At 59.9% G+C, this 26,855-nt stretch overlaps 1 protein-coding gene across 4 annotated transcripts in view; it reads left to right on the top strand.

Annotated features, from left to right (window-relative positions):
• Positions 1–26,855, top strand: part of VPS8 (VPS8 subunit of CORVET complex) — a 121,664-nt gene that overhangs the window by 33,432 nt on the left and 61,377 nt on the right. For all 4 annotated transcript variants that reach the window (XM_074264263.1, XM_074264262.1, XM_074264264.1 and 1 more), the window contains exons 10-27: positions 869–936; positions 2,507–2,660; positions 2,765–2,824; positions 3,781–3,888; positions 7,359–7,439; positions 8,428–8,598; positions 9,359–9,433; positions 9,847–9,882; positions 10,326–10,416; positions 10,575–10,621; positions 11,937–12,026; positions 16,334–16,380; positions 20,447–20,669; positions 21,723–21,812; positions 23,429–23,480; positions 24,119–24,161; positions 24,781–24,853; positions 24,977–25,096. In XM_074264263.1, the coding sequence (XP_074120364.1) occupies positions 869–936; positions 2,507–2,660; positions 2,765–2,824; positions 3,781–3,888; positions 7,359–7,439; positions 8,428–8,598; positions 9,359–9,433; positions 9,847–9,882; positions 10,326–10,416; positions 10,575–10,621; positions 11,937–12,026; positions 16,334–16,380; positions 20,447–20,669; positions 21,723–21,812; positions 23,429–23,480; positions 24,119–24,161; positions 24,781–24,853; positions 24,977–25,096 (1,629 nt within the window). The remainder of the gene's footprint in view (positions 1–868; positions 937–2,506; positions 2,661–2,764; positions 2,825–3,780; positions 3,889–7,358; positions 7,440–8,427; positions 8,599–9,358; positions 9,434–9,846; positions 9,883–10,325; positions 10,417–10,574; positions 10,622–11,936; positions 12,027–16,333; positions 16,381–20,446; positions 20,670–21,722; positions 21,813–23,428; positions 23,481–24,118; positions 24,162–24,780; positions 24,854–24,976; positions 25,097–26,855) is intronic.

Raw genomic sequence — 26,855 nt, 5'->3', positions numbered from 1 at the left:
GCTGACCGTGGCTGGAAGCCCGAGAGCTTGGGGGAGATGAGAGGAGACAGGACGGGCAAGAAGAGGCCTCCAAGAGTGGGGGAGGCCCGACACCTGCCAAGGGGAATGGCTGGCCCTCTCCCCTTCCTTCAGAGGTCTTGGGAGGTACCGGCAGGGGCCCTCCCCCTGTGTGTATCTGAAGTGGCCCCAGCCTCCCAGCAGGGCCGAAAGGCCTTATTGGGGGGGGTGATCCCCATGTGGTGGGTTGGATGACCCTCAAGGTCCCTCCCTCCATTGGGGTAGAGTACGAAAAGAGAAAGTGAGGGCACAAACTTTAGTGACCCTGTGACCCTGTTGTGCAAAAGACCCCAAGGCCGGCTGGGCAGCGGCCTGAGGAGGTAGAGAGGTCCCCGACATCCCTGGACGGTTGGGAAGTAAAGCTTGTTTTAAAAGGAGTTCCACCAAGAGCTCCACAACATTTACGTAAAAGGCCTCGTGTAGGCGGGGCCATCCTGGGGGGATCTTGGGAATTCCTTGTTCAGGTGGTCTTGATCTGGATGAAAGGTTCACCTAACTCGTAGATATCCGCACATAGTCGACACCATGAGATTTCAGGAATGATGTTTCCAGAGTAAAATGGAGGAGGGACTGTCCTTTGCTCCCTGCCCCAGCTGGTCCCCCAGAGCCTTTGGGAGACTTCAGGGTTTCTCCAGAATGAGATTCTCCAGAGGCCCCGGGCCCTTCTCCAGCACGTGGGGGAGCTTTCCGAGCGGGGGGACGGGCCGAGAGCGAAGGCACAGATGGATAATGTGCTTTAGCAGGAGGTTTCTGGCTCCTCCTCGCCCCGTGAATGATGCCATTGAGAAGTAACGCTCCTCTCTCTGTTCAGTTCACAGATGACCCAACTCTGGCCATTTGCAATGACAGCGGCGGTTCTGTGTTTGAGCTGACGTTTAAGTAAGAGAGCGAGACTGCGTGGCGAGACAAAGTGGGATTAACCGCGGTTTTGGGTTGTAGGAAACCGAGATAAGGCGCGGGCCTGGAAGGCTGGAAGGAGGCCAGGGGCCTCTCGGTGTGAGAAGTGCCTTCCTGCCCGGCTGATTGTGGCCTTCACGGCCGGTGTAGACATGCAGACATCCTGGGCCCTCGCACCCCTCTGAGTTGGGCAGCGTGAGACCCAGACATGAGAAAGCCAGGGCGGGGCGATTCCCAGCCCGCCCTTTCCCCCTGAGGAACGAAGCTGTGTTCTTGAGGTACCCACAGCCCAGCTTTGTCAGAGCTCTGGCCAGTGTGGTTAGGGTCATCCGTCCAGCCCCCGTTCCACAAGGCAGGGCCTGACTGCAGAGGTGCTCTGCCCATGGTGGGATTCGAAGCCGGGCCCAGACCACAAATCTGGCCCCCAGCCCCATCACCAGAATGGCAGAGGAGCTCAGAGGTACGCAGCAGTGCTTCCGTGCTTGTCACGGGTCTTACTGTCGCTACAGCAGCAACGACTTAGTTTATCCTTCTCTATCACTGAGTCTGAATTGCAAAGACTGACTTTACTTGGGGAAGATAACGTTCTGCTGTTTCACGGGCTCCTCATACTGCCGCAGGCTGGTGAGAGAGCCACGGCACTCCTGTGAGCAGGGCACAGAGAAGGGGGGCTCTGGCCCTCTCAGTGGGTTCGGACACGGCCCGCCGAGGAGAGCTTCCTGTCCGTTGCTTGGGGCTTTCAGGCTCTCGGTTTGGGCCCAAGTCTGCTGATGTACCATTGTATAGAGAAGGAAACAGCCTCAGGGAGGGCAGTGGCTGCTGGTAGTCGGGTGGCTCGGGAGCGGCAGGCTGTGGACGTGGGTATCCAGCTCTGCCGCTGACCTTCTGGGGTCGGAGCAGCGCACACGAGCACAGGCGCTCCCCAAGGTGTTCTCCTTCCTGGGGGTGACTGTGGTCAGGGTGAGCTTGAGGAGGCTCAGCCTGAGGCAGGCTCCACTTGCTCCTTCTCATTGTTATCGCTCCTTGCCCGCCTCAGTGGGGCCGTTAAGGATCTATAGAGAGAGCAGGGGCTGGGCTGGCAGCAGGGTAGGTGTGCCCGCTTCTGACGGCCTGAGCATTTCAAGGGCCACAAATTCTGCCCGCTTTGGTCTGCCTGGGGAAACAGCTGCAGATTTGAGCAGAGTCTGGCAGCAATGGGAGCCCCGCGAGTCCCGCCCGGGCAGGAGCCCACGCTCAGGCCATCTCTTCAGCTGGCCCGGGCCGCTCATGGGCATGCCGAGGCGCCCCCTCCAGACAGGTTGGGGACAGCTCCTTTTTGTCTTTGCTTGGAACGCGGTGGGCACTTCCTAAAGACTTCTCGGGCGTTCCCGTGGGTGTTCTGAGCTGGTCTGGGGCCTGTTCCCCCAGGCTGCCTCTCGGCTTCCTGGGCCAAGCTCGGCCTTTCAGTGTCTTGCATCATTGTCATAGCTGGCCCAGTGCTAGGCGTGGAAGAGATACGTGCGCCCGGCCCGTTTTAATGTTCTCTCCTGCCGTCTTCCTTCGCGCTTTCCAGGCGAGTGATGGGAGTGAGGACGTGTGAATCCCGGTGTCTGTTCAGCGGCTCCAAGGGGGAAGTTTGCTGCATCGAGCCTCTGCACTCCAAGGCCGAGCTGAAGGATCACCCCATAACCCAGTTCTCCTTACTGGCCATGGCGTCCCTAACTAAAGTAGGTCTCGGGAACAAGAGGAAGCGCCGTCAGAGCGAGATCTGAAGATAAATAGTTTATCTCGGGAAAAATCATGGGTTTCTTTTATTTCTTTTCTGTCAAAGATATTGGTCATTGGACTGAAGCCATCTCTGAAAGTGTGGATGACTTTCCCCTACGGACGGGTGAGTAAGCGCGCCCTCTTCTTGGTGGGAGGGCGAGGGAGTACGGAGGCTGCAGACCATGAGCACGGGGGCCTCTGAAGGCCGGCCCGAGGGTGGCAGCTGCAGCTCGGACCCCCGGCCCAGACATGCTCTGGCACATGGCGGAGGCGAGCCTTTCCCGTGCCCGCGTCTCGGGCTCTGGGGTGACGCCCAGCCGACTTGGCTTTGATAGTTGCAGCCCTCGCTAGGCCCAAGTAATGTGGCTGCCCCGCGCTTGGGGCCCGGCTTTGCCCGGTCAATGCCGCACAGACGGTTAATTAGGGCCTGCTCATCTTCTCAGCCCTTTGCGTTGTTGGGAGAGCAGAAAGGAAGAGCGTCTGGTCCTCAGGTAGGGGGGAGGCACACGTGTCCTGAGCTGATCTAGGGACACGACTGGTCCAAGCCTCCTCCTGGAAATGTTTCCCAGCCGCCTGTGGAGAGGCTGAGAGCGGCTGAGAGAGAGGTGACCATGGGCTGCCCTGGTGCCCCCAGGTGGCCAAGGCCATTTCTATGGCTCTGCAGTGCGAAGAGGCAGGAGGTTTGGTTCCAGGGAGAAAGGGAGGCATTTCCTTGCCTCCTTACCTGGCTCTGGCTTAGCTGGAAGGGCCTGGACTTCCTTTAGAAACAGGGCTCAAGCCCCAGCCTCGCTCCTTGCTGGTGGCTCCAGGGGCCGCGCTGTTCGAGCTTCCGAGTCTGCTCAAAGACAAGGGTCCTGCCTTCCTCCAGGGCAGCATTGGCGAGCCTGCCCCTCCCGAAGCTCGTCCCATGAGGGGCTCACACCATTGGCCTGCGGATCCCCTCCAGCCCTCGCTCTGAGGGTCCCTTTCCCGGTTCATTCCCTTCTGTTACTGGGGATCTCACTGCCGACCCCTGCCCTGGAGCCATCTTGGGCTCCTCTATCCGTCCGCAGGAGTCATTTTTGTTTCCTTTTGACTTAGATGGATCCCTCCAGCGTCCCGCTGCTGGCCTGGCATTTCGTGGCTGCCAATAACTACGTGAACCCCACGCTGGCCTTTTGCCGAGGGGACGTCGTTCACTTCCTGTTGGTAAGCTGATTGATCCTGGCGAGGCCGTCCCCCCCACGGCTGCTTCCAGCTCGCCTGCTTTTCGGCCGTGAATCCACAAAACGAGCTGCTTCTGTAGCTTCTCATCTCATGGGGCGTGGGGTGGCCACGTATGATGGGGCGGCCCAAATAGAGTGGCTGCTCTGGTTCGGGACCTGGCTTCTGCCTCAGTTTCCCAGGCATGCCATTTCCCCCGTTTGGGCCTGTTTTTGGAAAATGGGGAAATGGGCCCAGAGGCTCCAGGTGGTCTCACTGTGCGAACCTGTACTCCATGAGGGTCCCCTTCCACACCTCTCGTTCGTGTCCTCCTCATTCTCGCCTCCGTGGTCGGCTTGGCTCAGTTGGGTCTCTCTCCAGACTTTCTTTCCCTTTGTCTTCCTTCTGCCTCTTGCTGCTTGGCGGGCAGTGCTGCTCGCGGCCCCCCCTTCCTTCTGTGGAAGACTTGACAGACAGAGTAGCCATCGGCTGCCCGGAGCTCTGCGTGGGATGGCCGTTGAGCGCCGGCCATTGACTTTCAGCCGACAAACTCTGTGTGAAATCATCCGAGTTAGGGTCCTTCCCTCTCCCGTGAACCCTCCTCGGGGCCTTGTTTCATGGCTCGGGTTGGGATCGGGAGGGGATTGTTGTCTTCCCAGCCATGTCAGTTTCTCCTTCTTGTTCTTTGAATGAATTTCTGTCTTTGCTCTAATAGATGAGAGGGAGAGTGTGGCTTAGTGGGTAGGGGGCCAGCCTTGAAGCCCCTCCCAGACACTCTTGGGCTGTGTGACCTTAGCCCCTCAGCGCCCAGACAGAGCAGGTGCCTGCCAGGCAAAGGCAGCTTCCTTGCCCAATTCTCCATGCCAGCGAAGTCCGGGTCCAGGGTCTCCTGACCCTCCTCTCCATTTAGTAAGTTGGGGATCGCGGGGGACACAGATGCAGCCACAGTAACCTCTGTGTCCCTAATGGCTCACTTCCTACCCCACGGGGTGTCCGGCAGTGTTTGCCGTGTCCAGCGCTTTGGGGCCGTTTTCCGGCCTCCTGGTGCCCCAGTGCCCAGCACAGGGCTTGGCACATCTGGGGCCTTCCTGTGGCGGAGCGCAGCCGGCCGTCGCAGCAGCTGAGCCTTGGCAGCTTCGCATGGCGGGGGAGGCGAGCTCTCTTTCATCTCCCGGCCAACGAGTGAGATGGCGTCTCCTCAGCCCTTTGTCCCTTTGTCTAGTGAAGAACAGATGTCTTTGTATACATATGCATGCATAGGTGTTTATATAAGCACATTTCTGCTCCGTGCATGTGTGTGCACATGTGGTCCCCACATGTCCTCCCAGACGGAGGAGGAGCGGGCAGGGAGCCGGAGCGGCCGGCCCAGAGGGGAGACGGTCCTCCCTCTCTGCCCCCTCTGCCAAGGCCAGACGGCACACCTAGGGCACTCGGGCCCAAAAGGGCTTCTCGGTGCAAGTGGGGCTTAAAGAACAACCTCACCCTCCAATGGTCGTGGATCTAGTGGCACGGGGGAACTAGAGGGAGGCTGGGGACAGGGTGGGGCAGCACAAGGGGAGGTCACTGGGAGCGGGCAGGGGGATTGCACTGGCACAAAACTGGCGTGAAACTGAGTTCATCTGCACCGTGGGTGGGCGAGGATGGATTTGGCCGCGGCTCCGGCCGGCCGCAGCATCTGCTTGGCTGACCCGGGTGCCGAGCGTTTCTGCGAAAATTGGAATGGGAAGAACTTTCATCCATTTCGGAGCTTTGAGTCAAAGCAGGATTCCTCCTTGGCTCCGGAGAGGCCGATTCTGGCGCGCTCTCTAAGGCACTCTCAATCGCAGAAAAGTGCAGGGCTGGGTTTTTAAAGTTAAATGTTGATAGGTTTTATTTCAGACTCCTCTCCGCCCCACCCCGTGAAGCACGGATCCTTGGGAAACGGAGTTTTATCATTTGCTAACAGGACGGGGGATGTTCTCTTTAACATCTTGGAGAGCGGGGTCCCAGCGGGACTCTGGGACTGGACCGGACTTTCATTGTTTCTCGGGGCTTAATGGCTTAAGCACGCTTTGGCCTATAGCCTGTTCTTTTGCCATTGGCTTCTCCACTGGGTATCTCTTCATGGGAATCTTCCTGGGTTTCCTTTAGTTCTTTTTTCTTATGATACAATAATATCCATCAGACTCATGGGCCGTGATCATCCGCCATATTGTGTTCGCCAGGCGCATGGCTGTCTCTGTCCCTGGTATCAGGAGAAATAACTGGGCCTCTCAGTCTACACGCGGTCTCTGATCCCTTCGGGAGGTTGTGTGGACGTGCGCGTATGTTTATTCGCACACACGCACGGGCACATTTGCTCTACCGTCTCCCGTTAGACTGGAAGCTCCTTGAGGACGGGCCAGCTTCGCTTCGTCGTCGTGTCCGTAGCTCCTGAGAGAACCTTGTCACGTAACGATTTCTATCAAAAGTTGCTTGTTAATTGGCGAATGCCAACAACTCGCTGACTTTTCTTGCCGGGCGCCATGTTGTCGTCCAGAATGATTGAATCAGTCCGGGCCCTGCCAGCCAGGAGTCAGTGAAGGCGCCATCTTTCCGTCCGCCTCTGGAGGGTCTCGAGCTCCGCTGGGGGGCTCACTTCTCTACGGTGTTCTTCCGTTATCGAGAACCCTGGCTCTGGGGTGTGGGCAGCATTAAGTAAGGAAAAGCCCTTTTACTTCTGTGCTTCTGCGGGGCATTTTCTAACAACGCTGCGTTTTGCTTTAAAGGATTTTTCTGCAGATTCCTATTAAAGCGTTTTTTCTGTTTGTTTTTAACGTGGTCCATCAGATTTATGGTTTTTCTAAGGCTAGATCAGCCTCGTATTCCCAGTGTAAATCTAGTGCGACGGCCGTGACGAGCTTTTTGGCTATTAGGAGCTGCTACTGTTTTGAAGACGGCTCCGTGGTAGGTACGGAGGGAAGAGGACCTGGGGGCCTCCTCTGACACTGATTTCCCAAATGTGCTTAGGTAGAGGCGGCCTTGCCGGCTGTGGCCGGGGTCCCTGCCCTCCGGACCCGGAGCCTGGGCCGATTAGTTTTTCTTGGGTCAGTCCCTTCTCGGTTCCTGCCACGGTGGGCACGCCATCTCTGCCCCCGGCCTAGAAGGCCCTCGCTCCTTGTCTCTTAAGATGTATCCTCTTCGGGAAACGGAGTCTGGCCCGTGGCCTCCCGGTCCCCTCCCGCCTGCTTCGTGGCCTCTTGCACTCCTCCCCTTTCTGTGCTGGTCTCCGTGCTCCCCGACTCCCTCGCTCCTCCGGCCTGCTCCTGGTGCTTCTGCCCCAGCGCTGACCTCTGGCAGCATCCTCCTTAGCAGAGAGCAGAGGAGCCGTGGGGCGGGCCGGGAAGCCTCCTGCCCTGGGGGTGCCTGGGGACCTGACCTCCCATAACCTCCTTGTTCCGGCTGTGACTCCGGCTGCTAACGGGCCTTCCCTGAGTCCGTGCTCTCTTTGTCCCCAGGTGAAGCGGGATGAGTCGGGCGCCATACACGTCACCAAGCAAAAGCACCTGCACCTCTACTATGACCTCATCAACTTCACCGTGAGTCCTCGTGAGCGGGAGGTCGGGGGGCGTCCGGGGACAAGGTCACAGGGCGGCAATGAGAGTGAGCCTGGGGGTCCCCGGAGGTGAGTTCTCCTCAAGGGTCACAGCCGCCACCGTCCGACCCACTAAGTTTTGTGTCCTGAGAGCGAAGGCCGATGGGAGGCAAGAAGAACCCCGCGGAGGCCGTCCTGGTCCTTCCTCTCCCCCGCCCAGGCTTTTCCTGAGCTTGACCTGAGGGCTGGCATGGCAGCCAGACCACGCTCTGGTCTAGTCTGCCACGTGAGCCTTTGCCCAGGGATCCCGGGCCAGCTCCAGTCTCCTGTGTCCCTGACAAGCCAGGCCACGCATTAAGTGCCTACTGTGCGCCAGGCCCTGCGCAGACCGAAAGGAAAAGAGGAGGAAGGTCCCTGCCGTCTGAGAGCTTGTAGCCTAATGGGGAAAGCCAGCTGAAAGAGGGGGAGGGAGGCGAGGCTCCCAAGAAGGGTCTCAGCCCCAAGTCAGGGCGATCACAGGAGAAAAGAGATGTTTGAACCGGGCGCTCTCCTTAATGGAGGTCTGGAGCTTAGGCCCTGCCCGGCGGCAGGTAAAGATACGTGCTCTGAGCAAAAGCTGTTCATTAAAGGGACCCCTGTAACTTAACAAAGAGACGCCCTCCCGAAGGCCCTCACCAGCTGTGGGACCCTGAGCAAGTCACTCCTCCTCTTTGACTCAGTTTCCTGTTCTGTAAAGTAGAGGGGAGAAGGAAATGGCAGAAGGAAATATCTCTGCCAAGAAACCCCAGGGACGCGTCAGACCCAAACTGAAGTGACCGAACCACAAATGGCCCCAGCATTCCCCCGCTGCCCGCCGCTGTCTCAGACTCGAGCCCCACCCTCGCCCCTGTGCTCGCCGCCCTCCCCCACAAACGCAAGGGGAAAGCCTCGGACCGGGTTGGCCCCGGCCTGGGCCCTGCTGACGGCCTCTCGGGCCCGTGCTTGGGTTGCAGTGGATCAATTCCCGGACGATCGTGCTCCTGGACAGCGTGGAGAAGCTGCATGTGATCGACCGGCTGACGCAGGAGGAGCTGGAGACGGTGGAAATCTCCGAGGTGCAGCTGGTCTACAACAGCAGCCACTTCAAGTCCCTGGCCACGGGCGGCAACGTCAGCCAGGCCCTGGTATGGATTCCCTTCGGGGAGTGGGGGGGCCCTGGCCCGGGGCCCTCAGCGTGGCCGCGCTTCTGCCAGCCCAGCCCACCGAGGGCGGCCGAAAACTTGGCATGGCCGCCCTGCCGGGAGGTCTCCTGGCATAGCATTATGCCTGGGACCCAGGATTTCCTGAGCTCCCCCTAGGGCCTGGCGGGGCCAGGGGCAACTTTCCGTAATAAGTTTTGTTAAATTGGTTTGGGAAGTTAGTAATGACCAGCATATCTGACTGGCATTTGCTGCGTGACCTTTAGGCCCTACCTATTTTTTTTAAATGGCCACACCCCACAACCTCCTAAAAGAGCATGTGAAGGGCCCTGGGCCTGCAGGGAGAGCCCGGCCTGGTCCTCGGGAGCTTCTCTTCCCTGGTCCCTCACCCCGGCAGCTGATTCTGGGGGGCCGGTCGTTGTCCGCTTCTTCCTTTGTGGCGGACGGAGTGGGGGTTGGAAATTCATGGTGACTTCTGAGAGCAACAGGCTTTGTGTTTGTGCGGTTTTTAAGGCAAAAGCTCCCAGTTTGGTGACAGAATGTCTGCCAGGGTCTCCCCCTCAGCTGAGAGGGGAGGAGTCTCCCGTGGTACCTGCCCCCCAACCTGAAAGATGCCTGCACGTGAATGGGGGGTGGAGAGGTCACTCCTGACGAGCATCTGGGCTTTCCGGGAGACACCTGTGTGCCCAGCATCCTTTGTAACAGGACGGCGGCGTCTCCTAACGCTTCTGGTCTCTGTTCCTAGGCTCTGGTTGGAGAGAAAGCCTGTTACCAGTCCATCAGCAGTTATGGTGGCCAGATCTTTTATTTGGGGACAAAAGTAAGCCCTGTCAGTGTGTGTGTGAGTGTCTGTGAGAGAGATGGGGTTGAGGGAGGGGCTGGTGATGGGCGGGAGATCGCAGAGAGGATCGTGGGGGACAGATGGTGGGGAATCTTTTGGCCGAGGGGTCTGACCCAAGCCCAGTCCTTTGGAGGCCCCTTTGGCCCCTGTGGCCTCTGCAGTTGTTCTCCTGGGGGGGGGGTTGTCCATTTCAGTGGGATTCTCCCCAGCATTGCAGGGTGGTCTGGAGCCCTTGTCCAGTGGGACTTCGGCCATTATCCTGGCTGGGTTTACTGTGGGATCAGCCTGCCGGCTGCCTGAGCGAGCGAGGCCGAGGGTGGGTGGCCAGCTTTTTGCCCTCGGGAAGTTCCCTCCTGGAGCCTGACCCCGGCCCGGTTTTCTATCGTTTTCAGTCTGTTTACGTGATGACGTTGAGGAGCTGGAGAGAGGTGAGTTCGAGTGGCGCTGAATGAAGACGGAGAGTGAGAGTGACCTCATCCTCTCCCTCAGGAATCTTAAGGTCAAACCGTCGGGCAGGAGAGAACTTAGTTGGCGGCTGCTGAGAGCCCCAGTTTTCTCTCTTTTCATGTCCAGGCCAAGTTTCTGTGGCCATTGTGCGAGCGAGCTCTTAAAGCAATATTTACTTAAGAATAGAAAATACCCATGATTGGAATCACCTGGGATAACAAGAAGCCGCACTTTCTGGGAGACTGGGCCAATGTAGCCGGAAACGTGAGCCAGAGCCCGGCCCGTGGATGGAGAGCCGGCCGGCCGAGGGGCCGCAGTGACCCGGGCCGGGGGCGCACGCAGCTCTCCGGCTCTGTGCCCGGGGAACCGGCACACTGCCCCACGTGGCCCAGCCCCAACTGCGGCTTCTCTTCTTCCGTTGCAGAGAGTGGACCATCTCCTGAAACAAGAGTGTCTGCCGGAGGCCTTGGCTCTCGCGTGGTCCTTCCACGAAGGGAAGGCCAAAGCTGTCGTCGGTGAGTGCTCCCTCTGCCCGGCTCAGAGGCCCCTGAACCACAGGGTGGAAGCGTGGGAAGGGGGCCCTGTGTCTATTTAATGAGCAAGAGGAACGGGCCACAGCAGGTCCCCGGGGAGCCGCGGCCCCGACACCCACGCGGGCTTTGTTTCTCCGCAGGCTTGTCCGGGGACGCCAGCAAGCGGAAGGCCGTCGTGGCCGATCGGGTGAGTTCTCGGGGGCTGTGCCCGGGGTTACTAGAGGCGGGAAGGGAGGGCTGCACCGAGTCTCCTCATCCTCCTCATGGTGCAGTTCCCACGTTCTTCCACCAGCAGCTGCCTTGGATTGAAGCTTCTCCTCTTCCCAGGAAATCGGGTCTTTTGTGGGGCTGAGAGAGGGGAGCCCCGCCTCTGGGACCCTGGGTCTTGCAGAAGCTCTCCCCTTACTCGGCCGCTCTCTGGCCCTTGACTTGTGGGAGGGCCCCGACTCGAAACTCAAAGGAAACAGTGAATCCGGTCCCACCTAAGGGCCAAAGGCCCCACGGGCGCCTCCCCCCCACCCCCACCCTCTCTATAGTGAAGGTGCGAGGGCAGAAAGCCCCCAGCAGACAAGTCAGAGAAGGGGCCCAGGTCACAGAGAATTGTCAAAATATGTAGAGATATTAAGGGGCAGTGGAGAGAGCCCCAGCCCTGAAGTCAGGAGGACCGGAGTTCAAATCTGGCCTCAGACACTTAACACTTCCTAGCTGAGTGACCCTGGGCAAGTCACTTAATCCCAGTTGCCTCAGGGGAAAAATATTAAAGAGAATTGTCCCTTGGTCTTGAGCGAATAGTTTTGAGGGGAGTCCAGGAGCTGGGTTCAGAACAGGGAAGGACCTCCGACAGGTGGGGGTGGGGCAGGAAGTATCAGGTGAACTACCCAGGGTCACGCAGAGAGGAAGTGTCCGCCTCAGGGTTTGGAGCAGGGCTGTGTGCTCTGGCACAGTGCCAGCGGGACCAGGTGGGGAGCCCGCACCCAAGCGCTCCTTCTGTGCCAGGCACTCCAGCGGGCGCTCCCAAATGCAGGGTAGCCATTGGGCCTGACTCAGACCAGAGGCAACCATGGTGGCAGCTCAGGGCTGATGGGGAAGAGGAGTGCTCTGGCCAGCAGGGGGACTGCAACAAGAAGTCATCTTGGTCCAAAGAGCCCCAGCGGTGGGCATTCGGGACCCTTGGAGCAGGATTCTGCAGAAAGCTGGGCGGGGGCGGAAGGCTAGCTCAGCCTCCGAGAGCCAGGATCGTGGAAGAAGGGAACACCGATGCTCCCCACATCACTGATTGCTAATAATTCTGTCAGTGACGTTCACAGTGGTTGTGGTGGTGATGACAGGGACAGTGATGATGTAATGAAAAAGGTGATCACAGTGACGCTGGCGATGGTGAGAACGGTGCCAAAGGTGATGGCCCCGATTGTCACGAGGACGGGACGTGGGCAGAGGCTCCGGCCGCCGGGGCCGTTTCATTCTCTTCCCGGAGGTTTGACGTGAATCGCGTTTCCTTCCAGATGGTCGAAATCCTCTTCCACTGTGCGGACCGAGCTTTGAAAAAATGCCCGGACCAGGGTAAGATCCAGGTGATGGAGCAGCATTTCCAGGTAGGCGGGAGCGGCCTTTCCCTGGGACGAGGGGAGCGGGTTTGCAGGACGCATCATCGGGCGGCAGCTCCTTCACGGTCCCAAATCTTTTTTAAATATTTCAAAATATATCCTTAAGATGCTGTGTTTTTGCTTAAGGACATTCTTAGCTCTTATTTTTTTTATATAAATTCTCATGTTTTTGAAACAGGTGAGCAGAACATCCCGGGCTATTGAGCGCTTTTGCCGGGTGAGGGAGGATCTGTGAGGTCTCGGAGCTTTGTAGACAGGAGGGGCAGGAGGCCCGGCCAGCGAGGGGCAGGCTCGCGTTCAGCCGCTAGGGGCGGCTGGTTCCCAAGGTTCCCTTTTACTCAAGAGCAGAGAACGGGGCTTCCAGGAGGCTCGGGCACTGTGGGCCTGGAGGCAGGGCTGTGCTGGGAATTGGGCTCCATGTTCTAGAGGCTCGTAAAGAACTTGTGTGGGGAAAACCCAATTTAGAGGCAGGAGGATCTTAACACCCGCTGAAGCTGGCGCTGCCGCCCTTGCCGCCGACCCCGGGCACCTGACCCGGAGCCGTGGACAGTTTCCCCAGGGAGAGGAGCGTGGGGGCAGCGGGAAGAAGGGAACGGGCTCAGCATCCCCAGGGAAGGCCCGGTGGCCCCCGGTAGGTACAGGTTGGCTGGAGGGGACACCGGGCTGCTGAGCCTCCTGTTGGGGCCACGGTCGTGTCTGCTGCTGCCACTGTGGGCGACCCCTCCAGGGGTGAAGGCAGGCAGGGGAAAAGCGCAGAAAAGGGTTTGAAGGAAGTGACCAGGAGAGCGGGTCGGGAGGAATTGGACAAATGGACACCCAGGGCCGAGCTTTCCCCTGGAAAAGCCCCCACAGAGCCCCGAGTCTGGTAGAAATTGTTATCTCCCCCTGGGGGCCTCGGGGCATCCTTTGAGCTTCTCTCCTCCTTGCCCTGAATTCAGATCCTGCCTCAGACACTTCCAGACTCTGGGCACGCCCCTCCTCCTCCGCGTGCCTCAGTTTCCTCATCTGTAAAGTGGGGGTGATCGCAGCACCCATCTCTCAGCGGCAGATGCTGAGTGAATGCTTGTTTCCTCCCCATGCGGGGCTGGTCAGGGGGGGGGCTGGTCAGGGGCAGGGCCAGGGGTCAGGGAGGGAAGCCCTGCCAGCCTCGGCCGAGGCGCTGAGGAGGGAGGGGCTCTGCTCAGATTCGGGGCTTCCCCGTGTGCTCTCCCACGCTGGCCCTGCAGGTGGCGCTCCTCGCCTTGCGCTGGCCCTGCCTTGGCATGGCAGCCCTGGGGGTGGGGGAGGGGCTTCTACGGCGACTGAGAAGGCCTTTCCTGGGGCACTGGGGCCTTGTCCGGCTTGGTGGGCCTGGGGCTATCGCCACTCAAATAACCCCAAAAGAGGGTGGGAGCCGGGAGGAGCCCGGGTCCGGAGAGCGCCCGGGAAGTTCACTCCCAGTCCCAGCTGCCCCAGCCGGGCTGCATCCGGCTCCCGTCTGGCCCTCTGAATCTCAAGGGAGGTGGAGGTGGGGGTGACATTCTAGGAGCCCCAGAGAGAGGAGGAGGGGCCGGGGCTGCTCTTGGCGGATGGAGGGAGAGGCAGGAAGGGTCGGAGCCCCGTCTGACCCCCGTCTCCAGTGGTGCGGCCATGAGCCTTGTCTTCCTCTGGGTTGCGGGGATGCTCTCGGCAGGGCCCCCGCCACAAACCATGCTGAGCTTCAAAACTGGAGAAAGACGCTGGGGCGGGGCTCCCACTGCTCTGGCTGCAGCCCGGGCGCTTCCGCTCCCCTCTGAAGTCCCTTGGTTTCAGTCCCTCTGTGTCCTCCCTTTAACCCCGGCCTGCCCTGTTCCAGAACCGTTCTCCTGCATTGTGGGGTATTTGCAGATGATAGAAGGAAGAGGCCTTGTAAAAACCCCGTGCCCGGAGGGCACATGGACAAGTGGGTGCCAGGCTCCTGGGGTCTGCGATGGCCTGCTGGGGGGGGAGCTCGTGTCCTTTGGGGATGGGGGGCTCTGGGAGGGCCAGGCTAGTGTGTGAGAGAGCAAAGGCAGGTCCAGGCTGCAGCCTCCAGGCTGAGAACACTTGGGTCAGGGTGGGCTTCTTGGAGGAGGTGGCGCTGAGCTTGAAGGAAGAGAAGGGTCCCCAAAGACAGAGAGGAGGAAACGGATGCCAGGTACAGAGAGAAAAGAGGGCTGAGACAAAGCCTCGGGGCAGCGTTAGGGACTGGAGAAAGGAAGAGGAAGAAAGAAAGGAGGAAATGAGGAAGACTCGATGGGTCACTCAGGTCTTGGGAAGGCTTTGGGGCCTGGCGTTTAGCCAGTTGTTGGGGACCCCAGAGAGGCGCGCGCCGCGTCCAGACGTGAAGGCCGTGGGGCAGGTGCTCTGGAGCGGTGGCAGGACCAGGAGACCTGGGCGGGTGTTCGGGCAGCACTGAGGGGCCCAGGCTGGAAGGGGAGAGGATGGCACTGGGGGCAAGCCGAGCGCGCTGCTTAACGACTCCTCAGAGGCTGAGAGAGCCGCTGAAACCAGAGCCGGTCAGAGCCGGTGGGTTAAACAGTCACAAATTAAGCATATAGAATATACTGGGGTCTGTGGGGATGGCTGAGCGATTGCTTTCTGGGAGAAATGCCGGCCACATGGCACGTGTGCTGGGCAGGCGGGCGCCAGAAGGGGACGAGGGCAGAAGCCGGAGCGCCATCCGGGCCTGGCAGCAGAGAGCCAGCGGGCACCGAAGGAGGCCGTGGCCTGCCTTCCATCCCGCTCTCCTGGGTTCTCCCTGGGGATGCGGTAAAGGTGGTTTCTGGGCACCCGAAGGAGGTGACAGAGCACTGACTGAGGGATGGCAGAAGGCAGTTTGACCCGCAGTTTCCACCCACCTTGTCCACTCTTTGGATACATATGAAAGGAATAGTGCTGGCTTTCCTCCAGAAACCTGGGCTCCTTCCAGGCCTGCCGGCCCCGGCTTCTCCCTTCGGGGCCCCCGCTGGCTTAGCCCGGGGCTCTGGGCTCTGCCCAACTTCTCTGCTTCCCTCAGATACCAGAGACCGGTTTCTCTTTTTTTGTGTAAGCCTGGGGAGCCCCAAATTCTCTCGGAGCCGTTTCTCTTCCCCGAGCTCGAGGTAACCGAGAAAAGTATCCATAGTTACTCCGGGTTGCTGAGCGAGTTTCTAATTATGTGGAGTTTTGCTTTTGAAGCATGGGAAGGAACTGGCCGAGCATTTATTAAAACAGGCGCGTATCGGTGCCGAGGACGCAGAGACAGGAAGTCAGCGGCCCCCGGCCCAGGAGCTCACTTGGCTTCCCTTTATTTAACACTTTGTGATTCTGTTGGGGGGACCCAGAGCTCCCTGAGGATGAGGAGCAGGGGGTGGGGTCTGAGGAGGGGCTTTCTGGGTCCTGGGGAGAGCCGGACAGGGAGCCGAGGCCCAAGCCCCGGCAGAGCCAAGTCAGACCCGGGAGGGACGCGGCATCTCGGGAGAAGTGAGAGCTTGGAGCAGCGTGGGCCGCGCCAGGCCTTTTCAGAGGGCGTCTTTTCAGTAACTCAGCTGAGGCTTTTAAAAATGAGTTGTTACCGATGTCTTCTCTTCTGTCATCTCCTTTCCACCTCTTTCCTTCCCCTCAGCGAGCCGTCCCGTAGAACAAATAGAATTTTTTAAAAGACAAAAAAAACTGCCCAGATTTTTGCACAAGTTATTGATCTGGTGAGAAGGTCTCCAACATGAGCGTGGGTCAGAGCGGCGGCCCCTTCCCCTGCGTCCCCCCGTCTCCTCCGAGCTGTCCCTTGGGTCTTTGTGATGGGGGGTTCGACTTCTCGGGCATTTGGCCTTCCCGTCGGGGCTGCGGACTCTGCGTCGCGTGTGCCAACTTTCCTGCCCCATCCTGCACGCACCGCCTTCTCACGGCCCGCTAACGGTCCATTGTGTTCACGGACCGCAGTTTGTCCCCCTGTTGACGGGCGTCCATTTGTTTCCAGTTCTTTGCCCTCCTGGCACATTGCTCTGAATGTCACCGTGTGTGCCGGTGGTTGAGAGACAGCGGCCTGAAGTCAGTGTGGGCCCATCCGCTCTCCCTGTGCCCTTCCCCGTGGATCCCGGCCCCCCCTCTGATAGGGAGCATCCACGGCTGCTTCTTGCCCGCCCCTCTCTTTCTGCATCCCTTTGTAACATAGAAGGTGGGGGCTTCTTCACAGGGTGCCCATTCTGGCAGCGCTGGCACGGGGAGCCCTGCCAGCTAGGGACCGGAGGCAGCTTCCTGGGATGCCCCAGTCTGGCAGTGCCAGGCTGTCTAACGCGCTCTTTCCGGTCTCTCCATAGGACACGGTGCCCGTGGTCGTCGATTACTGCCTTCGGCTGCAGCGCAGGTGAGTCAGAGCCGTGGTTCCCGCTCTCCTCCCCCCTCCCCCCCGCAGGGCCCAGTGTCCGCACACAGATGGGCCGGTCTGAAATGTGCCCTGAGCAGACACGAGGTGTGGGAGGGCAGAAGCACCCAGGAGCCCAGGCCTGGCACCTGGAGAAGAGCTCAGCGTCTGAGGGCATCTGATACTGGCTACAGAGACGGGACAACTGGGTCACCCCGCCTCCACCCCAAGTCCAGGCTGCCCTGAAGTTGCCCCCTGAGGTCCAGTCTCACAGTGGCCCCTGGCAGGGCAGCTCCCTCCGAGAGAGCCCATTTCCCCTCGACCATTTATCTGGTGATGCTTTGGGGCATTTATTAAGCACTTACTGCATGCCAAGCACCACGCTGAATGCTGGAGATAAGAGACAGACAAAGAATGGGCCCTGCCCCCCAAGGAGCACACGGTCTCCCCTAGGGAGGGCCCAGGCAGACGGGCAGAGAGTGTGAGTGTGTGTGTGAGTGTGAGTGTGTGTGTGTGTGTGAGTGTGAGTGTGAGTGTGAGTGTGAGTGTGTGCACGTACCTGCTCCGCCTTTCACTCAGGAGCCCCCGGAGGGCAGGGAAAACGTTTGTCTGCTTGTGGACACAAAAAGCAAGTCTTCCCAGGTGCCCGTCTGCCGAAACTTTGGAGTCAAATCCTTTATGTGAGCCAGCCCCCGGACGGGGTAGTGAGACATTTTGTTCTAAAGACGTGGTCTTTATTTTCCTAATTTGGCCCAGGCCCAAACATTCCGTTCAGTCTGGTTCTCTTTCACCTCTCTGTCTTTGTCTCTCATTGCCTTTCTCTCTGTCTCTGCGTCTGTCTGTCTGTCTCTGTCTTTATGTATCTGTCCTGCCTCTCCCTTCCTTTCTTCTCCCTCTCCCTCCCTTTCTCTTTCTCTCTATATCTGTCTCCCTTCCCTCCCTCCCTTCTTCCCTCCCTCCTTCCCTCCCTCCCTCCCTCCCTCCCTCCTTCCCTCCCTCCCTCCTTCCCTTCCTTCCTTCCTTCTTTCCCTGTTTTCTTTCTTTTCTAAAAGTCAGTGCAGAGATCTTTCTGTCAAGGAGCCTTGGGGGCTGAATGTTGTTAGCTGGGAAGAGAAAATGCCTCAGCTTTTTCTGCAGAGATTTTAATGATTTACCTTTTTAAAATACAGAGCCGGGCTCAGAGCCACAGACGTAATGACGCTAAGATTATCTTAGGTGCTCACCTGAGCCACAGTCAACACGAGAACACACAGTTCCGCAGGGTTTTCCGAAGCTCGGCGCTGTGCAGAGTAGCCCCTGCCCCCAGGAGCTGCTGCTGGAAGCCGGGGCCCCGGCCCAGAGGCTCCTCTTGGCTCAGCGTGGGGCCTCCCCTGCTCCCCGAGGTGGGGACTGGGGGCACAGGGCTCAGAGTCGGCCTTTTAATGAAGGGGAGACGGCTCTCTTTGTTCCCCAGGCTGAGGATTGCTTCCTTTTCCCCATTATTTACCTTCGTATCCTCAGCTGAGCCTTCCAGGGACCAGGGCTCGTGTGAAGTCAGCTTAGACATGAAGTCGGAGTGAGGAACGGGAGGGCGAGGGGTTCCCTGGGGCCTGAGACTGCGCTGGGGGAGCCCCAGAGTGCCAGGCCCGGAATCCGGTGCTTCCTGGCTGGGCGACCCTGGGCCAGTCACACGCACTGATGGCCTCAGTTTCCTCCCCATCAAATGAGCCGGAGAAGGGAATGGCCCGGCACGCCACAACCTTTGCCGAGAAACCCCGGAGGCTGAGACGAGCGCTTCTCGAGATAAAAGGGGGCCCCCCACCCCCCAGATACCTTGGTGTCCCTGCTGCTCGCACTCCCCCGGCCCTGTCCTCTGAACCCCTTTGTTCACCCTGCTCCCAGAGCCTGGAACGCCCTCCCTGCCCTTCGGGGCCTAGTCAATCCCCCTCAGTTTTAAAAAGAAATGGTATGTGGATCTATTGTTTAACGTCACTTAGATCTCCTACGTCTCCCTCCTCCACCCGTTCCCATAAAATAATCCTATAGGTTCTATGGGATAGAACAAAGAATGTTTTTAATAAGGAGAAATGAAAAAAGCAATCAATATTCTGAAACAATAAGAAACTGTGTACGATGTTCTGCTCTTGTTCACCTCCTGCCCCTGGCAAGGATGACGGGGAGGAGGGTGACAGAGGACGGCCACTTCTCAGCAGTTTTAGGGGTACAGTAGTGGGGGAGGGGGCTTCTCAGCAGCTCTGGGGGTGCAGCAGTGAGAGAGGGGGCTTCTCAACAGCCCTGGGGTACAGCAGTGCAGGAGGGGGCTTCTCAGCAGCTCTGGGGGTACAGCAGTGGGGGAGGGGACTTCTCAGCAGTTTTAGGGGTACAGCAGTGGGGGAGGGAGCTTCTCAGCAGCTCTGGGGATCTGGCTTATTCTAAATGATTTAGGTTGTTGGGGTCACCGTGTACCCTCTTTCCTTTGCTCCGTTCCGCATCAGACCACTCAGATCTCTCCAGGCTTCTCGGCGCACGGACTACTGGCTCGGTGGCAGTCACTGGGCACCTGCTCTGTTTTTAACCCTTTGTCATCCCCAAAGCTGCTCCGTTTTTGCCCTTGGAGCATCGGCCCCTACACGGACTCTAGACCTTTCACTGACCCGATCTGCGAATTTCCACCTTTTCCCTCCTGATTCGCAGCGCCAGGATCTCCCGCCATCTCTCGGCACTGACCATTCCTGTCTTGTGCCCCCTTTGCTGGTTCGTTGGGTTGCAGGTGACCCTGCGGGGCGGATTTGATTTTACCTCCTCGTTCTCTGAAGTCACTTCAAGGGCTGGCTCTTCCTGGGCCTGCCGTGGCGCGGGCTTCCTCCGTGACCCGCTTCTGGACTGGTGGCTCTCTTCCCTTGTGCCTTAGCCCTTTCCGGACAGCGGGCCCCCCGAGGGCAGGACTGTGTCTTATCTGAACTGGGCGGCTTCTCCAGGCTAAGTCCCCGGCTCTGCCCACAGGACGATGCGCCCTGGCCTTGGGTGGAAGTAGCATCCACTTGACCATTTCCCCCTTAATCCCTGTTTGTGGAGATGTCTCCCACAGAGGAGGGTCAGGGTCCCTTGGGAGGCAATCCCTGCCAGGCTCCCTGGGTCGGGGTCTGATTGCGGGGGCGCCCCTCGGAGGGCAGGAGGGCACGTCGGCTCTGCCCGGTGGCCGCGGCCCAGGCTTGGGGATGAGGATCTGAGGAGGGGGAAGGGTTACCCACAAGCATTAAACGGGATGCTGTTTTCCCACACACTCAGAAGGATGGGAAAAGGGGCCTCAGAGTGACTTGGACTCCTTTTCCCTTTGTCCTTTCAGGACTCTCTTTATCTTCCCACCTCCGTGGGTCTTTGTTTCGCACAAAGGTGCTTTCTGGGCCGCCTCGTGGCCTGTTTTCCGGCTCTCTCCCCTCCGCGGGGCTTTGTGCTCGCTGCCGCTAAAGGACGTCATTAGCTTTCGCGGCTCATTTTGGTCACCACGGGCTTTCCGGCCCCAGAGAGAAGCAGCCCCTTCCCTCGTGCCCCGGGAGCGCCTCGCCGGGGCCGAGAACGTTGTGACTAAAAAATAAACGGGCCGGGAGAGCTCGCCGCTGAGCGGGAAGCGAAAGAGAAGGGAATTCCAAAGTTCTGTCAGGGACTTAGGCAAAGCGCGTGGATTCTTCTCCTGGGGATGGCGAGCCTTTTGTTTATTCAGAACATTCAGAGGAACAGCCTAGGATGGTGAAGGGGTGCCCGCCTCGGAGCCAGGAAAACCTGGGCTCAAGGCCTGTCTCTGACCCTGTGTGACCCCTGCAGCCCCAGGGTTTTCACCTGATGAGCAGATCCCTTACACTGGCAGAGGGAGGATCCACGATCACCTAGAAGTCCCTCTCCCAGAAATCCCAGGCTCCATCCGGTGGGGCAGAGGGGGGAAGCTCGGGTTCCACCGGGCCGGTGTGGGGAGGGAGGGCGTTGGAGGGAGGGACAACGATGGGGGCCAGGCCCAGAGAGTAGGAGGGCTTATCACACGCCTGGAGCCGTGTCGGTGACCCCTGCTGAGCACGTGTTTCCCCTCTCGCCGTAGGGATCTCCTGTTTAGCCAAATGTATGACAAGTTCAGTGAGAACTCGGTGGCCAAAGGGGTCTTCCTGGAGTGCCTGGAGCCTTACATTCTGAGTGACCAGCTGGTGGGGATCACTGCCCAGGTGATGAAGGATCTGCTCATTCACTTCCAAGATAAAAAGCTGATGGAGAACGTGGAGGCGCTCATCGTGCACATGGACATCACCAGCCTGGACATCCAGCAGGTGAGGGACGATCGACGCGGTGCAGCTGTCTGGAAGGGAGGCTCGCTACTGTGTGACAGCTCCCTACTGCGTGTCAGGCTCCCTACTGTGTGTCAGGCCCCTACTGTGTGTCAGGCCCCCTACTGTGTGTCAGGCCCCCTACTGTGTGTCAGGCCCCCTACTGCGTGTCAGTCCCCTACTGTGTGTCAGGCCCCCTACTGTGTGTCAGGCCCCCTACTGCGTGTCAGGCCCCCTACTGCGTGTCAGGCCCCCTACTGCGTGTCAGTCCCCTACTGTGTGTCAGTCCCCTTCTGCGTGTCAGTCCCCTACTGCGTGTCAGTCCCCTACTGTGTGTCAGGTCCCCTACTGTGTGTCAGGCCCCCTACTGCGTGTCAGTCCCCTACTGTGTGTCAGGTCCCCTACTGTGTGTCAGGTCCCCTACTGTGTGTCAGTCCCCTACTGTGTGTCAGGCCCCCTACTACGTGTCAGGCCCCTACTGTGTGTCAGGCCCCCTACTGTGTGTCAGGCCTACTGCGTGTCAGGCCCCTACTGCGTGTCAGTCCCCTACTGTGTGTCAGGCCCCCTACTGCGTGTCAGTCCCCTACTGTGTGTCAGGTCCCCTACTGCGTGTCAGGCCCCCTACTGTGTGTCAGGTCCCTACTGTGTGTCAGGTCCCCTACTGCGTGTCAGGCCCCCTACTGTGTGTCAGGCCCCTACTGTGTGACAGCTCCCTACTGTGTGTCAGGCCCCTACTGCGTGTCAGGCCCCTACTGTGTCTGGGCTCCATCCTGGGGTGACCCCTTCCCCTCCTCTAACCTTGCCCTCCATCTTCCTGCTGCGCCATAGCCTGCTCCAGGGGCTGCCCCTCTGTGGGGGGCCAGATGTCCGGCCCCTTCACCCAGGCCTTCGTCCCCCCCTCAGTGCAGTGTGGCTCTGGGGAGGGGGGGCCCTTCCGGCCTTCTTGTCTCCCATATGCTTGGTGCGGGTGCCCCATGGCGTGGGCTGCCCTCTGGAGCGCCCCCCACGGGATGGCGCCACCTTCAGGCCCTCTCAGAGCCCCTGCCCCTCCTCCAGGTCGTTCTCATGTGCTGGGAGAATCGCCTCTACGACGCCATGATCTACGTCTACAACAGCGGCATGAACGAGTTCATCAGCCCCATGGAGGTGAGCTGGGGGCTCTCCCGGCCCCGCCCGGGCCTTCCTCCTCGCTTCCCCCGAGAAGCCCCCAGGACCCTCCGTGGGTGGGGATGTGGGGGAGTCCTCGGCCCGGCCTCCTCAGGCTGCCTCCCTCCCATCTGGGAAAATGGTTAGGGGGTCAGGGGGCAGCCCTGGGCAGGATCCGGGGGCGAGGCACCAGCCGTTCTGCCCCGTGCGGAGAACCCGGCGCTGGTTGCAGCAGCGATGTGGGGGGAGGTTGGGCATAGGGTCGTCAGTATGACTCCGAAGGAGGCATGGCCGGGGCTGCCCGGCTGGGCCTGAGCGAGTGTGCCAGCTGTGAAAGGTGCCCCCGACGGAAGGGGGAGAGAAGAGTTACCGGAGCGTTCCCTGGTCCTAGGACAAGCCATCTCCCCGATACTTTGGGCACCCCTGTCCCAGCCCCCCACTCCCACCCAGTCAATTCAGATCGGGATCAAGGGAGAGCTTTCTGCCCTTCCTGAACCATGTCCCTGAAGGATTGTGGGAAGGTTCTTACCTGGCACCTGGGGCCTTCCTCCTGGCCGCTGCGATGGCCTCATTGCTAAGGGGCTGCCCCCTCCTCCCTGAGCCCCCAGACGCCCCACACCGCTGGGGGTGGGAACCTGGAGGGGCCGTCCCGTTGGGTTCTGAAAAGGTCGGGCAGTGCGGGCTTGGAGAAAAGTGCTGGCGATGTCCTCCGGGCAGTCTTTGGTTCTGCCTCCCCCATTTCTGGCCCCCGTGGGAGCGGCTTTCCCCCCTTTTTCCTGCCCCTGACCGGAGGCAGCCGCTGGTCCTGAGTGGTCACTGCAGGAAGGAGCTCCCCCAGCCAGTGCCCTCGTCCCCCAGGGCAGGAGCGGGAGAAGGCCCTGGCCCCGGCCTCACTGCTGATCCTTCCTCCATGATGTTCAGGGGCTCCCTAGCGCCCTGGGGTCTGCTCTCCTGCCCCAAATCCCCTCCCAGCCCCCACCTCGTCATTCTCAGGCTTCAGGCTGCCACGTGCCCGCCACCCCTGACTCCGGGCATTTACCCTCGGGATGCCCTGCCTGGAAGTGTCTCCCCTTGTCTCTCGGCTTCCTCCCAGCCTGCAGCAGGCCAGGGCCTCCTCCCCCGAGATTGTCTCCTGCTCATTTGTTGCTCTTCCAAACACAACTTGATAGTTGTCGGCAGTTATTAAGGACCTACTGTATGCTGCAGTTTCCAGCCCGGTGAGGGAGATGGCGCCCACAGAGGCTGAAAGGCCGGGGCCTGAGCCCGGAGCTTCCCTGGCAGCATAGACCAGTGGGGCCTGAGCCCCGGCTGCAGAGGAGAGGGCCTTCCCTGGCACTCCTGATCCCCACACACGTGACCCTACATGTGTGACCCCCACGTACATGTTCTCATGTGTAGAAAGGCGTTGGGCGCCTGCCGGACAGCTCCCGGCGCCCTGGAGGCTTGCTGCAGCCTGGGCTTGACCCTGATGTCCCGGCCCTCACGGGAGGTGGAACCCCACCCTTAGCCTTTCCTTGTCAGGGGCCCCTGTGGCGGGCCCGGCTCTGTCACCTGGGGAGCTGGGACAGGGTCCGCCTTCACTTTCTGAGGTCATTCTTCCGTTCTTTTAAATGCAGAAACTTTTCAAGGTCATTGCTCCTCCTCTGAGCGCGGGGAAGTCTCTGACAGGTAAGCAGCAAGCAGGGGGGCCACCCTCTTACCTGTGCCCGGAGGAAAATGGCAGACCGCAGGGGAGGCTGAAGGCCGACCCCTTCCTGAGGTTCCCAGAACCCCAAAAGGAGGAGGAGGCAGGGAGCTGGGGAGGCAGAGCCCCTCGGTGTGGCTGAGGGCCTGGGCTGCAGCAGCAGCGGGCTTCTGGGGACCGTGCCTTTGGCCCATGGTCAGCACACATAGGAACGGGGGGCTCCCCAGGGACCAGGCAGATAAAGGGCACCCTTAAGAAAGCGGAGTCAGAAATGCTACCACTGCCCCACAGACCAAGCTCGTGAGCAGGGAAATCGGGTCAGAGCCACTCGTCCCCCTCAGTCCCCCGCCGGTCACCACCCAACGCAAGAGCTTCCCTTCACCGCATGGCCCGTGTGGTCACCTGGCCACCCCACTGACGCGCAGAGATCCCGGGGGGGAGGGGGGCTTTTCCCAGAAACTGTCAGCTCCAAGGCCATGATGTCCCCGTCAGGGCCGACAGCCCAGGAAGTGCCAAGCAGTAAGCCGGGGCTCAGAAGCCCTGGCCGGGCGCTTCCCCTGCCCCAGGCTGCCTGCCCGCTGGGCAGAGGGGCGGCCACTCCACGGTTTTCTTTCTGTTGCAGATGAGCAGGTTATCATGGGCAACAAGCTTCTTGTGTACATCAGGTAAATGCCACGTGGGGCGGGGGGGGGCGTCTCCGTGGGTCCCTGACTCCGCAGAAGGGGAGGACGCTGCCAGAATGTGTCTCTAGAATGTTTTATGGGGGAATCTCCGAGGGAGGCCGGGGGTCACCTCAGAGGCGCTCTCAGCCAGCCCAGCACTTTTACAGCACCCCCCCCCCCAACAGCTGCTCTCCTTGTAGCTCGGGGGCTGGCTTTTCTCTTAAATACGAGATTGACTGCCGGCCTTGCGAGGGCTTTCTCCCCAGACGGGGCCGCTGAGAGGCTCCCATCGCACGGCGAGCCGGGGACACACACGTCCCGGTCCTGCTTTCCTGGCGAGGCTAGCCCTCAGAGCCAGACTCACCCAGGCAAGCTCAGAGCCAGGCCCTGTTGGCTCCGGGAGCCACCTGGTGAACATGGGATTTCAGGGCAGGCCCCCGACCCTTCACCTTCCAAGCAAAAAACGACAGGCCCAAGCGTTTGGCTCGGTCCAAGAACGGCCCAGAGAAGGCCGAGAGTGACCGTGGTCTGTGGCAGGGCGGGCCAGGCCCGAAGCGGCCTCCGGGTTGGGCTGGGGCAGCGGCTCTGCGGGGTCTCCCCCTGACTTTGTCTTCCTCTGCAGCTGCTGCCTGGCAGGCCGTGCTTATCCCCTGGGGGACATCCCTGAAGACCTGGTGCCTTTGGTTAAAAACCAGGTAGGTGCCATTCCCCCCGCGATGGCTCCATGTGCCCGTGGCCGACACCATCATGGCATCCAGGGGGCCAGTGGGAGCCAGGGCTGCCGTCGGACGTCATGGGCACCCCCTCTCCGCCCTCAGGTCTTTGAGTTTCTGATCCGCCTGCATTCTGCGGAAGCCTCGTCGGAGGAGGAGATCTACCCTTACATCTGCACCCTGCTTCACTTCGATACCAGGGAGTTCCTGAACGTCCTGGCCCTGGTAAGTGGCACTGGGGCTGCCAGGGAGCCGGGCCCAAGGCGCTGTGGTTGGGGAAACTGAGGCAGACGAGGGGGCCAGCGTCTGGGGCTGGATCTGAACTCGAGGCCTTTTAAGCAAACCCTCCACCTGTCTTAAGTCTCTGCGTCGACGTTCGCTGTTATTGGGTGTCTGGTGCCCTCTGGGCCGTGAGCCTCGTAAGGGCAGGAGCTCAGCCGGGTCAGCCTCCACAGCCGCCGGCCCGGGACTGCCCAGGCCACGGCCTCCCACTGGGCCCAGTGCCGCCAGGGTGACTGAAGTCCTGGAAAGCTCGGAAGCACATAGAAGTGGCCGTGAGGGAGAGTGGGACAGGAACAATGGCTGCTCTGGGGTCTGGGACAGCTCTCGGCTCACGGCGGGCGCTTCCTGAGTGTTGGACTGAAGGTGGAGCTCTCCCTGCTGCTCTGGGTAGTGAGGCTGGGGTGGAGGCTGCGGGTAATCTGGGTTTGTTTGGGGAGGAAGCGCCCCCTCGATAGCGGCTTCCTCTAAGTGAAGGGACGCACACAAACATGGCGTCTGGCTGCGCCAGTGGTGACCAGAGCCAGTGCAGACCTAACCAAAGTAAGAACGTGACATGAGCCCAGTCCAGAGGTGGCCCGGCCCGGGAAGGGCAGGTGTGGGCCGAGAGGCCAGTGGAGGAGTGATTCAGGTCCCTGGGCCACTAGGACATGTGGTGGAAGGCTGCGTCAGAGTGGGTGAGCTCGGAGGATGACCCGCCTTCCCTGCTACCCAGAGCTCAACAGGACGGCTTTGTGCTCAGGACTCTCAGGACCAGAACCACCGACCGGACCATCGAAGGTGCTGGAAACGTTGACCCTGGAACAAAGTTCACCTGGGAAACATTCTCAAGGACGTCCTTATTGCCCAATGTAAAAAGACCAAGAGGAGGGAAGCCCGCCAGCCTCTTGTACATTAAGCAGCCCTGCGCCAAAACAAAACTCCTTTCAGTCACACGGGCCAGGGAAACAGCCCATCGGACCCTGCGGCAAAGCGCCAAGAAGAGCCCTCTGAGCCCTCTGAAGAAGGAGTCAGTCCGGACCTTCAGTCCAGCCGGGGAAGCCAGTGCAGCAACCGAAAAGGCAGAAGCCCTTGGATGAGACAGCGTCTTCCCCAGCACCCACCAAGGCAAGGGGAAACTGAGCCTTCTCCAAGTGGAAAGCCAGAAGGCGCCCACCTGCACCTCCCTTCGTTACCCAAGCAGGAGGACAACCAGGAGCTTCACAGTCAGAGCAAACACGCCGATGAGTGATGGGGCCATGGGAGAGTGGACAGGAAGGGGCGGGTCCGACAGAGGGACTAGGAATAATGCCAGTGTCGTGCAAGTGGGCAGATCCATTCAAAAGTGCCCGAAAATGGACCCTGCCGGGCCTAGAACAGTGCTGAGAGCAGCCCTGGGAGACAGCATGCATGGGCAAACCCTAAGCCACGGGTGGACACAGATGCCCAGGTGTTTGGTCACCTCACAGCATCTGGGCAGACTTAGACCTCAGAGCAGCCTCCCTTAGCTTCCTTCTTCTAGAACGGAAGCTCCTTCGGGCCAGGGACTGGCTATGGAGACTCATGTGACTTCGGTTACATCCACTGAAGGGGAAACCAGCAGAGGGACTCGTGCTTCCCGGAGGAAATAAGATGCAGCCTTTGGAGTTTCCAAGGTGTGTCTGCTCATCTAGGCACCCATTCTTTTTGTTTTTAATTAAAACTTTTTATTTTCAAAGCATCTGCA

Source organism: Sminthopsis crassicaudata, chromosome 4, assembly GCF_048593235.1.
Source record: "Sminthopsis crassicaudata isolate SCR6 chromosome 4, ASM4859323v1, whole genome shotgun sequence".
Taxonomy (NCBI): Eukaryota; Metazoa; Chordata; class Mammalia; order Dasyuromorphia; family Dasyuridae; genus Sminthopsis; species Sminthopsis crassicaudata.
The sequence above is the reverse complement of the archived record's forward strand: the minus strand, read 5'-3'. Positions and strand labels throughout refer to the sequence as shown.